The sequence below is a fragment of the Talpa europaea genome (genome assembly GCF_964194135.1).
Source record: "Talpa europaea genome assembly, chromosome: 7".
Taxonomy (NCBI): Eukaryota; Metazoa; Chordata; class Mammalia; order Eulipotyphla; family Talpidae; genus Talpa; species Talpa europaea.
Genome location: NC_140074.1, coordinates 25,680,772 through 25,699,599, shown reverse-complemented (window position 1 = coordinate 25,699,599; position 18,828 = coordinate 25,680,772). Strand labels below are relative to the sequence as shown.

The window sequence follows — 18,828 nt, the reverse complement described above, 5'->3', positions numbered from 1 at the left end:
ATGAATTTTTTTCTCTTTTGTTCCACCAAGGACCAAATCTTTATTTTTCCAGTCTATTAGCTTTCTTGTTCTAAATCATTAATTTCTTCTTTTGTAAATAATAGTTCTTGTTTCCACTCTCCTTAGGTTTATTTGATTTTTCACCCCATCATATTTATATAGAGTTAACTGACTCATTTTCATTTTAAATAAAAATAGACACAAGAAAGGATGAAAAGCCACAGTTTTTCATTTTACAGTTTTGACCAAACCCAATGGGCTTTGATACTAAGTAGACTGCAGTGGTGAAAAAAAGCAAATTGTGCAGACAAGTCTTTCTCAGATCCAGTTCCATCACACACTCTGTGTGCCTCAATGTTTAAGTGTAAAAATGGAATTTTGTAATAAAATTCATTTCAAATTTGAGAGGATTAGATGAGATAATATTGCAAAGTAATTATAGTGATTGGCATACAGTTAGTACTAACTAAATGCACATTATGCCACCTTTGTATTTTTCTCAACACTCCATATTTTTAGTTTATATCCTATACCTTGGGTGTCAATCTTTAATGACTATATTAAAGGTTGGTTTTATTGAAATACAGCTAGAGAATTTGCCCTGCAGAATTTATGGCACTGTGGCTTTTATAGTATATGGACAAATGAGAAGGAAATGGCATTTATGGAACATCGCTAGACATCATGTTGATGTGTTTCTTAGTTTTCAGAGCTCTGATATGAGAATAAAGGAATCTGATAAATTTTCATTTACTTGTTCCTGTAATTCCTCCACTATTGTACTGAACTTAAATTTCTTACTATGTGTTTTATCTTTGGAGCATGCATATGCACATGAGCGTGCGCACGCACACACACACACACACACACCATTTTCTTGGGTTTGCACACCTGTCTGGCTATTTCCCAAAAAGCAGTTTAATGAAAACAGGAGGACTACATCGCACAGTTATTAGGTCCTAAATAGATATTCCTTATTTTCCTAGATCCATTTTTGAAAGAGAAAATGACTTTCCCAGAGGGTTATTAAATACCTTAAAGAAGGGGACCTGGCCTCTAAAGATAATTCCAGGATACATTTCTCATGAAAACCCTTAAAAATGATACAGAGGTTAACTGAATGAGATTTAACACCCATTTAACACCCATTTCATTTGAAAGATGGCCAACACTGTCTAGGCAGATGCATGATGAATGGCAAAGTGAAATATCATTTTATTTGCCTCTTTGCTGCCTTCTTTAAGGCAAATCTCAATCTTTATGCTCATTTCCAACCACCTGGGGAAAGACTACATGGATGCTGGGTCTCACCCCAGCTAAATGAACGAAAACCTCAGTGGAGGAGAGAGCTGGGCTTTTTAAAAAATGGTTTAGTGTGTGGCTATGGTTGAAACCACTGGGCTATCGTATTAGCTCTTAAATTCCCAATAAAAAATGGCATATTTAAGATGTTGCACACAATATTAGCTATTAGCTTTGAACATCTTCCAGTTTGCCAGAGAACAGAGGCTAAAAGAACAGGCTGTGGGTGGCTATGTTTCTGGAGACTTTAGAAAAATGATGGAATTTGGAGATCTAATCAGAAGGCTAGAACTGGACAGGTGAATGTGCAAGAGAAGGAGGGCAGCTACCACTAAGGTTGGAACTGGGGGGCATGTGGAAAGACCTGAGGGGACACGAAAGGGTCATATGGAGGAAGTGGGTTACAGATAGATACAGGAGGAAGGAGCTACTACCTCTGCTGAGCCTAAAATGCATGGGGTACTTTTGCAGAAGTGAACTCACTCTATTCTCACAACTATCAGCTAAAACAGGAGCTAATTCCCCTATCTTAAAGAGGAAAATATCGGGACATAGGCCCATTAAACAACTTTCCATTAACCCAGTAGGCAAGTTGGATTTGAATCCAAGATCATTGCTCTACCAAGTGTTTATTCTGATGCCCAGGACCCTATGTTCCACAGACACCCTGAAACTGAAACTTGGCCCCAGGAATGTCAGTTGAGAGGAGTTCTTGTGATAGCAATGTCCCTAAACGTTTGAAGCCTGGTACCTTAAACATTAGCTCTTCTCAAATGTTAATGAGACTATGGATCTCTCAGGGATGATGTGAAAATACAGATTCTGAATCAGTGGGTTGGGATGAGGTCTGGGACCTCAATTCTGCATTTCTGACAATCTTCCAGATGAGCCAAAACTGCTAATCCCTGGACCGTACTTTGAGTAACAAGCTCCTAAACCATGCTGCTTAGAACCTCTTACATGTTGAAGCAAAAGCCTAAATCCCAAACAGTCAGGGTTCTGTAAGCGGCTAGGCTAGCCTGGACGTTCAAAGTGGTGTCTGCTATGGGCTGCTCAGCTGGCTTCTCACCAGGGGAGCAGACTTCAGCTTGCTCATCTGTCAGAGGGAGAAGCCAAGGCCATTGGCAAGCACCTGCTCCGAACCCTCAGGAAGCCAACACTGAATTTAGCCCCACAGCAGCGAAGCTGTGGAGAGACAGGATTTATAACAATTGCCTGCAACCAGAGTCCAGCACAGACCCCAGCACACAGCCTGTAACCAATTCTGCTCATGCCAAATGGCTGGACCTGGGAAATTGTAAAGAAAATAACTAACCACCAGGAGGTGGGGCGAGGGGAGGAGGTTTGCATCTTTTTATTATTAATTTTTAAATCAGTACAAATTTAGCATCTACGACTATGACTTTTAGGTTTTCCTAGTCTGTGGGCTTTATGGGATTTCACCTTCATTTGGTAGCATTTCACATTTAGGGGTTTAATTCTGTTATCTTCTTTCCTTGATCATAGTACCAAAAGCACTAGCTGATAACTAGTTACTCCACCAGGGAAACAAATTGTATTTCTCTTTTATGTCAGATAAAGGTTTGGCTCTTTCTGAAAAATTAATCACCCTATCTTTTACACATTTAAGCTCCTTGGCATTGCATGGGAAATTATCTGTTCCACAAGTGAATCAAGCAAAAGCAAGTCCGTACGCCTGGTCCTTAATCTCTCTTAGTTTTCTTCCAATTAGATGCAGTCTTTTTCCAATACTCTAATTAATACTTCCACATTAAATGTTAGGCCTTAGAAGAGAAAAAAATCATCTGTAATGTAGTCGCATCAAGCCAAACAGAATTTTCAAGTCCTTGCCCTTAATCTTTCTTTCAATTTTCTGCCATTTAGAAACAATTTTTTCCCCAACACTCTAATGAATGCAAATGATATTCGTGATTAGTTAGTATTATGCTAATCTGAGCCTGGAATTTACCTAAATCTGCATGGTGTTGTCTGAGCACCAGATTGCTTTGGGTTTCTGAGGAAAATTACATTAGCCTGCCAGATGTACAAAACATGATAGAGTAGAAATCTGAGCAAATAATCAAGATTACATTAGTTTTGTTTCTTAATGAACAACTGTTGGCATTAGGGATTACAGACAAATTATGGTTTTCCTCTCTGAGCTCAAGCAGCTAAGCAGCTGTTGCAAAGGTCCCCTTTTCCTGACTACCCCTAAATAGATTGGGAGCCACTAGGGCAGGGGGAAAGCATCTAAAATTTCACATAATTTAATTTGTTCCATTACAAAGTAATCATCACTCCCAGGCCCACAGCTAACCTCCAAATTTCCCCCCCACCGACCTCTCTCTGGAATGCGGGAGCAATTCAAGTTTGTATGGGGGGCAGAAATTCAATGTGTTTTTCTTTTCTCCCAGCTTGGAAGGATGTGGAGTGGGGGGGACATAAAGGGGTCAGCTGCCTCCTAGGCGAACCTGCTTTTTGTACCCTTTGGACCACTTTCCCAAAGGGTGCCTGCCTAATTCCTGCTACTTGGGTGACACAGATGGAATGCTGCTGATAAGGATTATGTAGGTAACAAAGTACATCTGGGCTACAGTCTAATGGGCTGGGTAAACCAAAAACTTGCAGAAACAGCAGCCATCTGAGCTTAGACCCTTGTCCGATGTTATTTGATCTATGTCTGTGAAGTTTTACTATAATGAAGTCCTTGTCCTGCAGTAGATGTGCGGTGTGTGGCATGGCGCTGGTGGTAGTGAGTGGGTAAGGGTATTTTCATAGCCCATGTTCCTGTTCCTGGCCTTTTTTCTCTTTATGTCAATCAGCAAAATAGCAGGACTGTTAGTATAGATTTTTCTACTCATTTTAATTGTCCCTACTTCCACCATGATGCTTTCTTTTATATGTCATTTTCAGATCAAAGCCATGCAGCCATGCTCTCTTGCCACTAAGGCCTTTGCACATGCAATCCCTTCGCAGAAACTAATCTTCTCCCCTGTCTTTTTTGCATCTGGAGAAATTACCCCATGTCCAAGATGAGTTAGGTGTGGCTCTTATGTAGTTTCATAGCAGTCAATACCTCAATTTCTCATGCTGTATACCGTGTAAGCCCAATGAAGAAGGGAACAAAGTTTGCCTTGTTCATGTACACTTGTAAAGATGTTATGAAAATTTATTGACAGAATGAATAGGTTTAGTTAGCTGCAAATTCAGAGTTAATAGGAAGGAAATGGTTTAGGTGTATATACCATGCTAAAGATGGATGTTCTAAGTGATAAGATATTGGCTACAAGGTCATCACCTCTACATTTTGTATAGCAGTTAAAGACCCCTCATCTTAGGTATTTATGTTTACAGGTATTTATGTTTATGGACACAGCAGCCCTTGACTTGTCCTGGTTGACTGATCATAGCTGTTTTGAGAATGGAACTTCTTTTCCTGCCACCTGCGCCTGTGTCTAAGACCATGCTTCACCAACAGAGAGGCCTATTGCTGGCAAGGGTCTTAATGAACTACACCATCCATTATTCAACAGAATAGTATAGATTCTCCAGCTCTCATGATGATCTAGTATTCAGTGGTGGGATCTGGGATGGACTGTGGATAGGTTTGAATAGAAATGAAAAAGGGGAATAGAAAGATGATAACAGTTAACTCCAATTTCGATACTAAACCTCAATACCCACAACTTCTGTTGTGTGGTTTCTGAGATCAAGAGAGGAAGATGGAGAGAAGGAGAATGGGAAAGAAAAAGGAGTAAAGTTTACTTATTGCCTTCTTCTACCCTCTGTACTCTCCTGGGGCTTCAGATCATATTGTCCTTTCTGGATTAGAGTAACAGAGTCTACTCTCAGTCACTTGAGGTGGGGAATTCCTTCTCCCCTACTGAGAAAGGGGCTGTTGGAAGGAGGAAAGGCCTTCCCCCTGGAATGGAAAGGTGCTATCTTCCTTGCCCTGGTTTCCTGGAACTACTGATGCACCTGATAAGCTATGGGTAAAACTATCTTGATGGGTCTTTTGAGGACCTACTCATGTTACAGAATTTCTAATGACTGATTTATAGTGAGCTTTTAGAACACAACTCATTTCTAAGTTGTGTGTGTTTGGGGGGATAGCTCTATAAAAAGCACAACTGACTGTACATTTTTATATTATTATTTAATATCATATCATTATATATTTATAATTGTGTGTTCAAAACACTAATTATGGGCTGGGAAACTGAAACTTAAGGCAAACTCAATCTCATCCAATAAGTCTTCTAGAAGGACTTCCTGTACAAGGGGGTGAGAGAACAAGTTGAGGGAGGACATGTAAAGCTAAGTAAATCAGATCTGCTCTCCAGAAACTCACCTTTGAGTTCAGGGAAAAACAAGTGACATGAGTGGTACATCAATTAAAATGAACAGAAATTCAGAATCTACTGTGTGAGAACAAATGACTAATGAAGTGTCTGTGGACTCAGCTGAGCTAGTTGTTCAGCTGATCTGATAGACACTGGCTTGACTAAGAAACATTTCCCCAACCTGTAATCTCTGGGGTCATTTGGGAGATGGAAGAGTTGTTTCTATTTTTTAAATTAACATTTTGTTTTTCCTCATTTTGGAACTTATTTGTTATTAATCAATTTCTTAAAAAGCATTGTGATTACAACTTACTGCAGGTTAACAGTAAATATTAACATAAAGACTTGCTACATACCACACAAGTATATTCATTTAACCCACACAAGAACCTTAAAAGCTGATCCTGCTACCATAAATAGTTGAAGAACACAAGGCACAGAGAGTTCAAGTAATTTCTTTAAGTTAATCCAGCTGAGTGATAGAATATTTGCGATTTGCACCCAGAATATATGGTCTAAAAAACCCAGATTCTTAACCATGATGCAATTCTGATTCTCAACATAATTGGAAATGCTCTACAAAAGATATTTATGTATCCTATACTTCCATTTTAATTTTAGCTGCCCCTCAGTTCTCTACTTTGTAAATATTATAAAATGCAGATTGATAAGAATACAAAGTTTCAATATTCTAAAGAAATAATATTTATAATTTTTAACTTTCTTCCATTTATATAAAATACAGTAGATATTATGTTACATGGTACCTAAGATTTCCTTCTGTTAAAAATTTCAGGGTGAAAAAATCTTTAGAAAAATGCTTCTCTCCATCTGCTATGCTCTTTACCAAAAGGCCATCTCCTTAAATTTCCAGTGGTCAATTAAGCATTAAAGACTATACATACTAGTTTTTCCTCTCAAACTCTTCAATCTCATTCCATCACCTCATTTACAAAGTAAGGGCCTGCCCTAAACAATACTGTTTCTCTGCTGAAGATACAAATTTGATACCTATTATACACACAGATTCAGCCCAGGATTCATTCCCGACTTTGTACCCTACCTATTCCTCTTCCAAGGGCTGACTAGTCTGGCTCTTTTATCCTTATATAGCCCCAAGGAGAAATGTTCCAGTGGAATGTTCTACAACAGAGCCACCATCCAAGACCACTGTCCCCCAAATAATCACTCTGTTCCAATGAATATGAAATTCCTTCAAAAGGTGGAGCTCAAATAAGAAAAGAGCTATTAACATAAGAATCCAAAGAATTTCTGTGCAGATATTGAATTCAACTTCAATAGAAAACATTTGCATTCCCTCAGTATTTTTTAAACTCTACATCATGACCCACTAATAGATCAAGATATTAATTTAATTAGTATTTTCACTTAAAAAAACAAAGTAGAAAAAAATAAAAACTATACAAATGAATTTTAGGTATTAAGGAAAGGCTGCTTTATGGATATTTAATTTTCAGTCTATATATTTATATATGTGTGTGCTAAGTTATGTCTGGAGGCCCCCAAAATTTGGAAACCACTGCATTTTATTCTCTTTCTATAGAGACTCAAAGCAGTTGGCAGGACTCCATAGTTCAATGGCTTGCTTATGCTTATGCACCAGTCTAGGGAGATCAAACTAGTCCTTTTATTTTTTTCAATGATACTGTCATTCCACTGCCCCCATTAGCTCAGGACAAAAAAAAAAAAAAGAAAGAAAAACAAAAGAAAACAATAACACCTATTATAGGGCTGTGGATGATGCTTCTGAGTTAACAGAGACAGAGCGGGTAGTGAGCAGGACAAAGAAGGATTTAGAGCTCTCTTAATCTTTACAGACTCTTGAAATTAGAATCAAGGAAGGTACTTCCAGAACTTCTGAGTATGTAATGTACAACATGATGACTACAGTTAACAATACTCTATTGTATACTTGAAATTTGCTGAGAAAGACCTTTAATGTTTTCACAGTACACACACCTCACCCGTGTGAAATGAAAGTGATGTTATTGTTGTAATAATCATCCCACAAAACATTCATATATCCAATCATGTTGTACTCCTTACTTTTACATAATATTGTCAATTGTATCTCAGTAAAAATGGAAATGGTAATGGATGAATGAATGAAAGAGTAAAGCATATCCAAGAACTCATTCTCAATATTTCGTAAGCCCTTCAGAAGCGTTAGGTTTATCTAGGATAAAATTTATAACTAAACAGTCAAGTGTTTTTTCCTAGCTTTTGGCTAGAATTACATTAGCTCTACGGACTGCTCAGAAGTTCTTTGATGTCAGGTTAGTTGTGGTGTAGTGAGAAGTGCCGATTATGGTGCTGCTATTATTTGCTGTGTAAATTTGGATAAATTATTTAAACCTTTGGAAACTCACTTTCTTCTGCTGTAAGATGGGAGGTTCATCTATTTTTCAGATTTGTTGCAAGAACTAAATAAGATAAAATACACAAAGTACCTAGCAGAGAACCTGTATATAAAAATGCTTAATATGTTAGTTTTTGAAAATATAATAACTCACAGTTCAATAAACGCAACTTGTTCAGTTAATGGAAACTTTCAAACTATAGATAGGGTAGAAAATCATTCAAAAAAGGAGTTTTGGGGACAATATTGGGTCAGTTTTTTAACAATCATATACCTTTAAGTGCTGATTTTGCTGAGAGATTGGGATGCTACTTTCCTATTCTTTGCCCAGGTGGATGGCTTAAGCCAAAATATTTTCAATGCTTGATAATCATTCACTTTGCCCACTAATGGTCCTAGGGCCAAAAGTTTAGCGAAAATTAAGCAACACATCAGCGACATTTCCTTACGCCCAGGCTATTGTTTGGAATTTCCTATTAAAAATAGGAAAAAGTCAATCTGGCACTAGCAAATGTTTTCAAAGCATAAGAAAAGCATGGGTGAAGAAGGCAAAGTGAGGAGAAACATCCCAAACCAACAAATGTGGCCAGGCAGCCGGTTCTGAACTGATTGATTGATTTGTTAATTAATTTATGATGGTGCAACAATAATTACAAGCTACTGTTTGTCAGCCAAATCACTTGTGATGAAGTCAAAGGTTCACATCTGTGTGCGTGTCCCAAGGATCAATGCATCAAATTAGCCTCGTTGGCTTTTGTCCCACTAAAAGCTAACATGTGTCATCAATATTCCAGCATTTGTGTATGTAAACTAATTGATTGAACATTCATCCTACATAAACATGCGGTTTATATTATGTGGGGTACAATTTATAAACATCTTTGGTGCCAAAAAAATGAATAGCCTCACATAAGATAATTAATATCTTATTGAAAAAATAAAATGGCAATTTAGTGGTATTCCTTCTATTTATGGATTTAAAAAAAAAGCATTTCTGACTCTTCCAGAGTCTTGGTCACTGTTGTATTGCATAGTATGCTACAATTCCACTATGAGCAAATCTGAGAAAATTTTACAGAGAAGGTGAAAGAAGTTTGTGTGAGGTTGTTCATGTCTTATCAATAATAGCAAACCACCTGTGTTTCTAGAAAATCACAATAGCTCTTGTCCTATGCAGTGCACATGCTAACGTGTTATATATCTACAGAGAACTGCAGTGCATATCTGACATGATGTTCTTTATCTCTATGCATTTATACTTGCAACCCACACTATAAAATATACATTATTTTTTACTCTCATATTTTCCCACCTATTTCTGCCAAAAGCCTAAATCTGGGAAATGCAAATTTACTTCCCTCTCAATAGTGTCCACCAGATTAGCTGTAAGCATCACTCCTGAACTTTGAGGCTTGGTAAGAACAGTTGAAGCTGCCCGGAAGATAAAGCGAAAACTGCTCCTCCTTGTCCGAGGCTCTGCTTTGGAAGGGAGAACAGTACCAGGCTTGTGACAGTGACAGGAGCATTTGGGAGCAGGAGAGGTTTACAAGGACATTTTTCTCCCATGTCCCCCCAGCATCATTTTGCATTAAAATACATGAAAAGAAGCGCAGGAGGAGTAAAATCAACAAAAGCTGTTGTGTGGCACTAGTTTCTGTTACATGTGCAAAGACTTCGTATATAGAGGGTAGACTCTGGCTAAGAAGGCTCAGATATTTTTCAGGGGCCTCCAGAATACCGTCCCAAATTCACTTTACAACAGTCCTGAAGAAAGGAGGTCACAAGAGTTGGCGAGGAGATGGTCCGGCCTGGGAAGATTGGGCTGCGGAATTTATCACCCGGGAACCCTGTTAGTGCAGCTTAGGAGACAATGTCCTCAGTTTTTATTCAGGCACTAACTTACAGTGGTTGAAATAGGCCCAGCACAAATCGATTCTTTCACTTTAAATAGCTTCTTCTTAAGATCACTTAGAAGCAGTTACTTCTAACTGCTTCAAGTGGTTTGGTAACTTCTTTCTCACTTTCCCAATGACCCATGTCCCTCCATATTCTACCCATTCCATTTAGGTTTCTGATTGTCCCCGTATGTCCCCTGAGTACTCACCCAAACACTGAGTTTAAAATACCAGTTCCCGACGAGGCCTTTCCTGACATTGCAATAAAGGTAACACACATTCAAAAATAATGGAAACTTTAGAGTGGAAAACTAATCAATCTTCTTATGGTATTTCTTAAAAAAAATTAAAAGATATTAAACAGAAATCTCACTTATTCCAAAGTCACCTCGCTTGGGTCACAGATCCCCCAAATTACATTAGTCTTTTCCAAATTCTCTGAAAGGTTTTAGTCACTGTGATAAGGGTAGAATTCAGAGCATGGGGGTGCTGGTTGCTGACAAGGAGGGTTCATTTGTGTGCTGCCCTAGCGCTTGGTAATAACCGGGAACCTGTCGGCCTGACGGGGTGGGCAGATTTTCTGCTTTGTTTCTGGTACTTCTTCCTCCTCTTCCCCGCAGCTTTAAAATTTTGCTGCTAATTTCATCACAATTCCTACACGCTTCTAGCACATTTAAATTAGATCTTAAAAAGGACAGCATGGTGATTCCTAATTTGGAATCTGCCTGTTAAGTGGAGAGTGACCATCTTGGTATAATTTAGTATTTATTAAGAGACATTTATGGGCCAAGCACTGCTTAGAGCTGGTAAATAGGACCTGGTCCCTAACCTCTCAGGACTTATAACCTTGGTTGCACCTGAGCGACTAAATAATATAGGTAAATCTCACATCCATACATAATAAATGTCATATAATAAATTGGGTTCATTTGTATTCAAAGACAGTAATACAGCTTATACACAACATAAAAAACATCAAGTATGCTGGGGCTTTTTAGTTCAAATAGATGCTGATATTTGTATCCCAACAATCCTGAAAATTGAAGAAAAAAATCCTATTTGTAGTATAATGCGCTGTCCATTACATTATGTGATAAGCTAAATCTTTCCTATGAAATACATATTAAGTGAGAGGTGAAATAAAAACTTCACTGAAGAATTATAATATGGGTCTGGTGGCACAAGTGAAAGAGAAAACTTTTTTATCAAAAATCTAAGATTTGAACTTGAAGATGTTGCAGATGACACTTTGGAAATGTTCCTTATTTCATGCCTTCCCATTAAATGTCTAAGAGGAGGTCATGGGTATTCCTGCTACTGCATGGATGTTGATAATCTAGCAGTGCATTGTTATCTGAAGGATTAAGGATGCTGAGTTTATCAGTAAAAAAGTGCAAAGTGCATCATGTAAACTTTTAGGCAGCCAACATTTTCTCTGTTGCCTGGTGGAAATTTACTGTTCTCGTGCACTCCACTGGTGAAATTCTGGAAAGCCTTTCTTCACTTACCCACGTCTCACACTATCAGATAATAATATGTGTACCTTTGATTTGTTTTGCATTTTACAATTTTCAAGTCTTTTATTATGTATTATCTCATTGGAGCCTCATAAGAGCCCATGCGGTAAACAGATATCATCAAAACCTGAAAATGGAAATGCTTTGCTTGCCAATTTCTTTCCAAAATATTTTTCCCAGATGGTTTATGACTATAGCGAGTCTAATTGTCTCGAGGAAAGATGAATGGAATCACATTTCCAAAGAATTTAGCCACCTCCAATCCTAGAGCTGTGCAGTTCTCAGACACGGCTCCAGCAAACTGTCAGCCCATTGAACACACAGGGAGATTGAGCCGGGAGATGAGGTCAGGCTTGAAGTTGAGGGGAGCTGAGGGCCAGGCAGGTGCAGAGCAGGCAGTGGCTAAATACATGACTGTTGGACACTAACAATCAGTGATAACCCAGGGTGCTGGTAGGGTGCGGGGTAACAGATAAAACCTCAGATTTCATGGTTTTCATGTTCGCCTGTCCCTGTCCCCCTTCTTAGTTCCTAGTGGAATGCACTTCATCAAGTTAAGCCTCAAAGAAAGCGGCTCATCTGTAAGTGGGCCTGGTAATGCCTATTTTAATGTGCTGCGCTGAAAAAGAGTGAGATGATGGGTACAAATTGGCTCCCAAAGTACCTGGCAAACACCTCACAAACTGGAGGCCCTCAAGAATCATTGATTTCTTTTACTTTAAAATCATAATATTTAATGTTTAAAGTTAAGCTAATGTATATAACATTACCTTTGAATCTCACTAAGCACAAGGAAATACTTCAAGAGGCTCTGCTTTTAAGAAATCTGCTATATTATGAAATGGAAAGAGGTAAACTTTTAGGGTTCATTTAATGCATGCAGTTCCCATCAAAGAAAAAGCTTATATGAATTACAAAAGTCAACGTGCCCCACAGGAAAGTATATTTTTTGAAGCACCTACTACGTGCTCAGATATGAATCTGGATAAAAAGCCATAGCTTTTATTAGCCCCCTTGGGTATGTGACCTGAACTTGATATTTACACTGCATTCACCAGGTGCCTCGTGGACGCCAACTCATTTATCCTCACGACAGGTTGGAGCGACAAGTAATGAGTATGATTATCTGCACTTTACAGCTGGCTCTACCAGCCGCGAGAGGAACAAATTCATTTGCCAAAGGCCACCAAATCTACATTTCCCAGGATTCAGCCCTGTGCTCATAAACATATCCATTATGTTATAACCTAAAAAAATGAACACAGTAGTGAGAAGTTTTTTTAAATGCCTTCTAAATAAAGTCATTTTTATAGAGGTGATGGGTTAAAATTTATGTTATAACTTGAGAAATGAAGATTGCTACTAAAGGGGTCTGTTACAGTATATGCTAAATCTGTCCCACTGGAAGGCATGTTAAGTTGAATTAATAGTTATCATAATTAACATTCATTGAGTACTTTCTATACTCCTGGCTCTTTACTAAGCATTTAAAATGCAATAAAGTTAAAATGCTTAAAGTTAGTGAAATATGTAGTATAACTATATATATCCCTTAACAAAATTCTTGTGTAAAAAAAAAAAAACAACTTCCATAATGAAGATGCAGTACCGTAAATGTTTTGCACTTTGAGATGCAACAGAGGTATGTAATTCCCTTTTTCACCGGCTCAGTACAATTTCACTAGTATGTTTTCCTATATCCAAGTTCTCCTCTCAGCCCCTTAGAATATATATTACAATATAGAAATTGTCACAAAATAGCAATCTCAGGGAATAAAAAAAAAATACCTAGTGGTAGTGATTGACATCATTCATCTATGTTCTAGAAATATGCTATAGTTTCAATGACACTGTGAGCATCAGATATCTCTCTTTGTTGACGAGTCTCTAAACTGGAAAATCAACACCAGCTTTCCCATAGATAGAAGAGATAACTCTCCTTGAGAACATGACCCTGTGCTTCCAAAAAAGAACTGGAAAAGAGGATAGACAGGCACTTGTGTTTCCTTACTCTCTGATTAAATTAATATCCATCTAATCAGTGTTTATTAAGATAGGCTCCAAAGGATACTTTTCCTTATCCAAAGTTTATATGTTGCATTTGTTATGCAAGCATGTAAGTGAAAATAAATCATGGAAAATGAAATAAAAATCATTCCCAGATAAGTATTTTGGAAGAGCAATAATGTATTTTACCACATCTTCCATGAAGTTTTTTATTTAAATATAATAAAATGGTACTACAACTGAAAATGCTTCACTACTAAGGAATATAGGAATAGAAGTTTAATTTAAAAAAAGTGCCATCAGTTTATGACAAAATTTGAAATATTAAATTATTAGCATTACCTATAGATGTTGAAATCATTTTTTCACTCAGACACCATCGTCAGTCATCATTATCATTATCATTATTGTGGTCATTTTAGTTAGAACTGGTATTTAATAAATGATTAGTCTTTACTCATGTCTTTAGTTATACAAGAGAAAATTTAGGTAATGGTAATGTTAATGGCTCCTCTGAGAGTAAGAGTTTTGAGAAGATGTATAAAGTAACTTTGACAATGAGTGGCAAATCTGCCAATGTAACATTTACATATTCACCATCAGTACAGAGAAAACAGACATCATTCGAAGCCTTCATTAATATGATAGATACTCCCATGCAAAATACTGGGATATGGGTTTGATTCCAGAATAGAGAGATAGCAGGCTATTCCTGCACTGAGAACATTGCTTGGCACATACAAAGTTCTTAACAAATATTTGTTGAAGGAAACAAATTTTATAGCTTCTTTTTCTAGAAATAAATTGAGTATATAGGCATAAAAACTTCAGACAACTAGTTCGTTATTATCTGTGCACTGTGTATTAGCTTCGATTTCATTTCTACATTCTATTATATTTTGAAAGGAAAACAAAATTTTAAATTAAATAAATACTGAATTTTGATTTTCAGATTTATCATTGCAAGGCTGTTAGATTACCACAGGAATATAAAGAGTCATTATTTGGGCAGAGTTGCTTCACATATATATTTTAGAATGTTAATTAGACTGTTTAGAGCTCTTGCTTAATTAAAAATAAAATACATATCATAACATATAGCAGTTCCAGCATTTGTAAGATGCATTAATTCTAGGATTTTCAGTTAAAAATAGTCATTTGTAAACGTAACTTCACCTCAACTTCTCAAATACCTTAGAGAAATATTTGCTATGAAGTCTTTTCAATGTTGTCATATCTATATTGACATTTGTCAAGTCACTTAATTAAAATTTGTGTTCAAAATATAATTTGATTTTTTAAACAAATGAATGTTTGTCACTGTCTTAATAAAATACAAAGTTATGTAAATATATCAGTTCAATATTTTAATATACCCAGTTTTCAAAAAGAAAATTATATTCTTTCAAGGAAAATTGAAAAAAAATTACAATTGAGTAAATTGGTGTTCAACCAAGAGTCACCACTTTTGCCTTTGATGAAATGAGACCTAGATTTTAATGTTTACATGAGTGTTTAATTAGTTTTTACACAATGGTGAGAATTTAGTCTCAAGCTAGCAATTTGTTTTCCAAATTAATTTTATGGATTAATATTTAAATAATTGCCCTACATGATTAAGGCAAATTTACAAATGTTCTAGTCTGGTTCTGATGGGATCAAAGGATTAGACTTAGGAAATTTAAAGAAAAAATAAAGTCTGGTTGCATACTCTTTACCCTGAACTTCCAAATAGCTGACAAAGAAGATCTAGTAAGTCTCTCAGCGAGATTTAAAGAAGCAATGTGAAATAGAATGGAAAGGCCTAAAATTGTTCCTGTTAGTTTGTTAATGGTTAAAAAGGAAACATAGAGCATCATCAATAACCATTAATAAAAGAGTGCTATTTATGAGCTACATCTTTAATACATTCCAAGTAGTATTTTTAAATAATGTGGAAAGGTCATCAACAGAACTCTAAATATAGCTAACCAACTGTAATTTAAACTGCTTGCATGATTTTCCTCCTTGAACGAAGTTATATGCAAAATAAAGCAGTGAAAATATAAGGATGCATCTTTTTAAGAACTGCATGTATGTAGATGACATTTAACACACACACACATAGACACACAAGAGTTTACTCTTCTTGTACTTGTTTATTTTTAGCTGTCTCAATAAAATGTTTTTCCTCCCTCTGTTTTACTAAAACATGCCTATCTAGGAAGGAAAACAGATGTAGAATTGGACAACGACGTCTTGTTTGGGTTTTTTCCCTGTCAAGTAGAATTTATGATCATTGTCACACAATAAGAGAATCTAAGTGAAACAGACAATAAGTCAGGAAGCAATTGCTGGGATACTTTAACACTGCAGCTATGGAATTCAGGATTTGGTTACTAAAATTCCATTTGATTATGCCAGATAGGGATACAGTATTCTTTCTTACACAAAAACATCAGATTAATTATAAAACTAAAAGAAGTTGTACCATGGTGAGAGAAGAATCATAATAAACTAGTTTGTGAGAACCTTAAAACACCTTTTAGAAATGTTTCTTAAATCCCAAATGGGAATCAAGGTCAAGAAGCTGCATGCACTTTCCTCTCTCCTCCAAATATGACTAATGGTAAGCAATAATTTAATTTGAAAAATTAGGTTTCCACAGAGCATCTGTCAGTCCAAGTTTTCCATGACACATTAAATATTAATCTCCTATATATTTTTCCCAAATTAACAAAATTTGCTAAAACTGAATTAATTGTCCCTAATAAGAAACCAACCTATTATTCGTGTAATGTAATGATGAAATACAAAAATAAATCATGTAAAATAATTTTCTTAATATTTTAGCTCTGAACTTGTTCTTGCACATATTCTGCACCTTCTCAGGCAATAAAAGAACATTTTTTTAAATGAATAATCAGCTTACACAAATCTTTAACAATATTACTCACAACATACTTCTCTTGGGAAGCTGTGATCTCGGTACAGAACTAGAATTAGGAATGACTATGTCACTAAACCCAAACTAATTCCACATTTTAAGCAAAAACTTTTAGAGTTAAACTTTTGATTTTTTTCCCAACAGAAAAAAAAAAATGCTTCACCTCGTAAAAATCTCGATTTAAAAATTCATTCCTTAGAACATCCTAAAATTACAGTGAAGAAGCTCAGTCACTACTAAAATATCATTTCTAAATCTTAGTACAGTCACATAAAACAAATCTTTTCATAAACATTTTGCAATATCTTTCTCCAAGTAACTGCCAGTTATATCAAGAGTTCATGGCACTTATATACACACAGTGCTAAAGCCTAATGAGAGACACAACCATAGACGCAAATTGTCACTGTAGAGTTTACAGCACTTTTAAAATGTATTTCAACTGGAATAAAATGGAGAGGGAGGGAGAGATGTAAAAAGAGAGAGGGGCTTCTGTCTCTTCTTGAGGAACTGGCCTTTTTTTTTTTTTCCTGAAACAGAGTACTCAAAACAGCAACAAGTGGCAGCGGCAGAAAGTTTCCCTGCAGGCTCACGCATTTCGCGTTAATGAAAAACCCAGAAGAACTGCAGTGTACAGGAGCTGCTCTCCATACTGAGCTCTCAGGGACAGCCCAGAAGCAATAGCATAATACAATGTCTACCTTTCTGGAAACTCAAACACATTCATAAGAAACCCTCTTGCCTAGCAGTGCCAGAAGCCAGGACTAATCGGAAGGCGCTCTCCTCTGTCTGGCCACTGGGGATGGCTGACCACCAGGGCAGGCTGTACCCCTCCCCAAGTAGAATAAAGTGCCCATTGTTTCAACTGTACTAATTGTGAGAAAACAGCTCTTGCAGTAAGCATAATAATTACCAAAGTAAGCAAGCAGGAGCAGTCAAAATACAAATGAAAGGGCAAAAGAAGTAAAAGGGAAGGAAGGGCGAAAGAAAGAAGGAGAGAAAGGAAGGAAAGAAAGAAAACAGTAAGTACTCCGATGAATTAACCGGGAGGACGAATTTGATATTCACACTGGAATGCTCGCCTGCCCAAGCTTTCCCCATTCATGTCACGACTATTGCGTACAAGAGGCCATTGTCCACCACCAGAAATCAGTAGATTGAAATTTTTCATGTCGCACTTTTTTGATAGGAAAGGTTTTCTTTTCCAAAACTATCACAACTTCTTCCCTCTCAATATTATTTTTAAAGTTGAGTCACAGGTTTTATCAATGTCCTGAATTTTTATGCCTTTTTTCCTCTTTCCCGAATTTGCAGCTGGACAAATATGGGGATTAAAAAAAAAAAAAAACACACCCAGCAACAACAAACCCACACACATTTGCCCGAGCAAAGAAAAATAATGAACTGAATATGCATATCCTCATTAACTAAATTTAATTACGCTGAGTGGCATAGTAATCAGTGGTTGCTCCAGTTACAGTATTCATTGAAAGGGAGGTGGATTCCAAATTAAGGCGAAGCGTGGGGGACAGTCGCATACTGATGAGGGAACCGCACACAACATGATACAATACACAATCTAAATCATTATTCAGAGAAGCCAAAGACAGAAGTACATTACTCTGTTTTAAGACTAATGCAAGAACAATTAGCCAAGAAGGCTCCAGTCTCCCACCGACTGCCCCACCTCCATACATTTCACACCAGCCAGCCTGGGGCCTGACTACTATTTGCATTTTTCTTTTTTTCCCCCCTAAAGTGAACAAAAACTCACACTGCCTTTTTAAGAAAGAAGGCCTATCCCTGGCCACAATAGCAGGGAAATCCTATCTAGCACACTGGTGCGCGCAGGCACCCAGGCTCCCACAATTTGAGCCTGAACTTTCCGCAGGCAGCAAACTTTATAACACGTGCATGGAACAATAGAGGAGGAGCCCAAAGAAAAAGAGGGGGAGAAGAGGGGGGGGGTGAAAAAAAATGTTATCAGCCAAACTTACCATCCACCAGGTCCTGGCTGACATGTCATAACATAGCTGCCATTTTATGGAGCTGTCCGATGTTTTCCCAGCCATTATGCTGTCAGCAATCTTCATCAGATGCAGCTCAATGGAAGATAAGACACCTAATCAAGGAAACATCGGCGGTGGCTTTCTGGACTACATGTAGGCCAATCCTTATCACACTGCATCATGGGAAAAGCTCCTTTATTAGCAGGAGGAACTACAACCTCACAGATAGAAAGACAAGGATCAGTTCTTTTGCCTTTTTTTTTTTTTTTTTTTTTTTTGGTCCAAAGGGATTGGTGAAAGTAGCTAGCGTTCTTTGTGTATCATGTGTACAAGAGTTAAGTATCTTGCAAGTGGGCGGCTAACTGCTTTGCTGGGGTATGCAGACTAAAGTTTATTTGCATTCTTCTCTGTTGTATATTGTTTGACATGGTCCATGGTCCTTGCTGAGC

General features: G+C 37.1%; 1 protein-coding gene across 3 annotated transcripts in view; it reads right to left on the bottom strand.

Annotated features, from left to right (window-relative positions):
- NFIB (nuclear factor I B) overlaps positions 1 to 18,463 on the bottom strand; it is a gene marked incomplete at its 5' end in the record, with an annotated part of 427,407 nt that extends 408,944 nt beyond the window's left edge. For all 3 annotated transcript variants that reach the window (XM_084237474.1, XM_084237475.1, XM_084237478.1), the window contains one exon: positions 18,368 to 18,463. In XM_084237474.1, coding sequence (XP_084093600.1) covers positions 18,368 to 18,463 — 96 coding nt within the window. The remainder of the gene's footprint in view (positions 1 to 18,367) is intronic.
- Between the last annotated feature and the right edge of the window lie 365 nt (positions 18,464 to 18,828).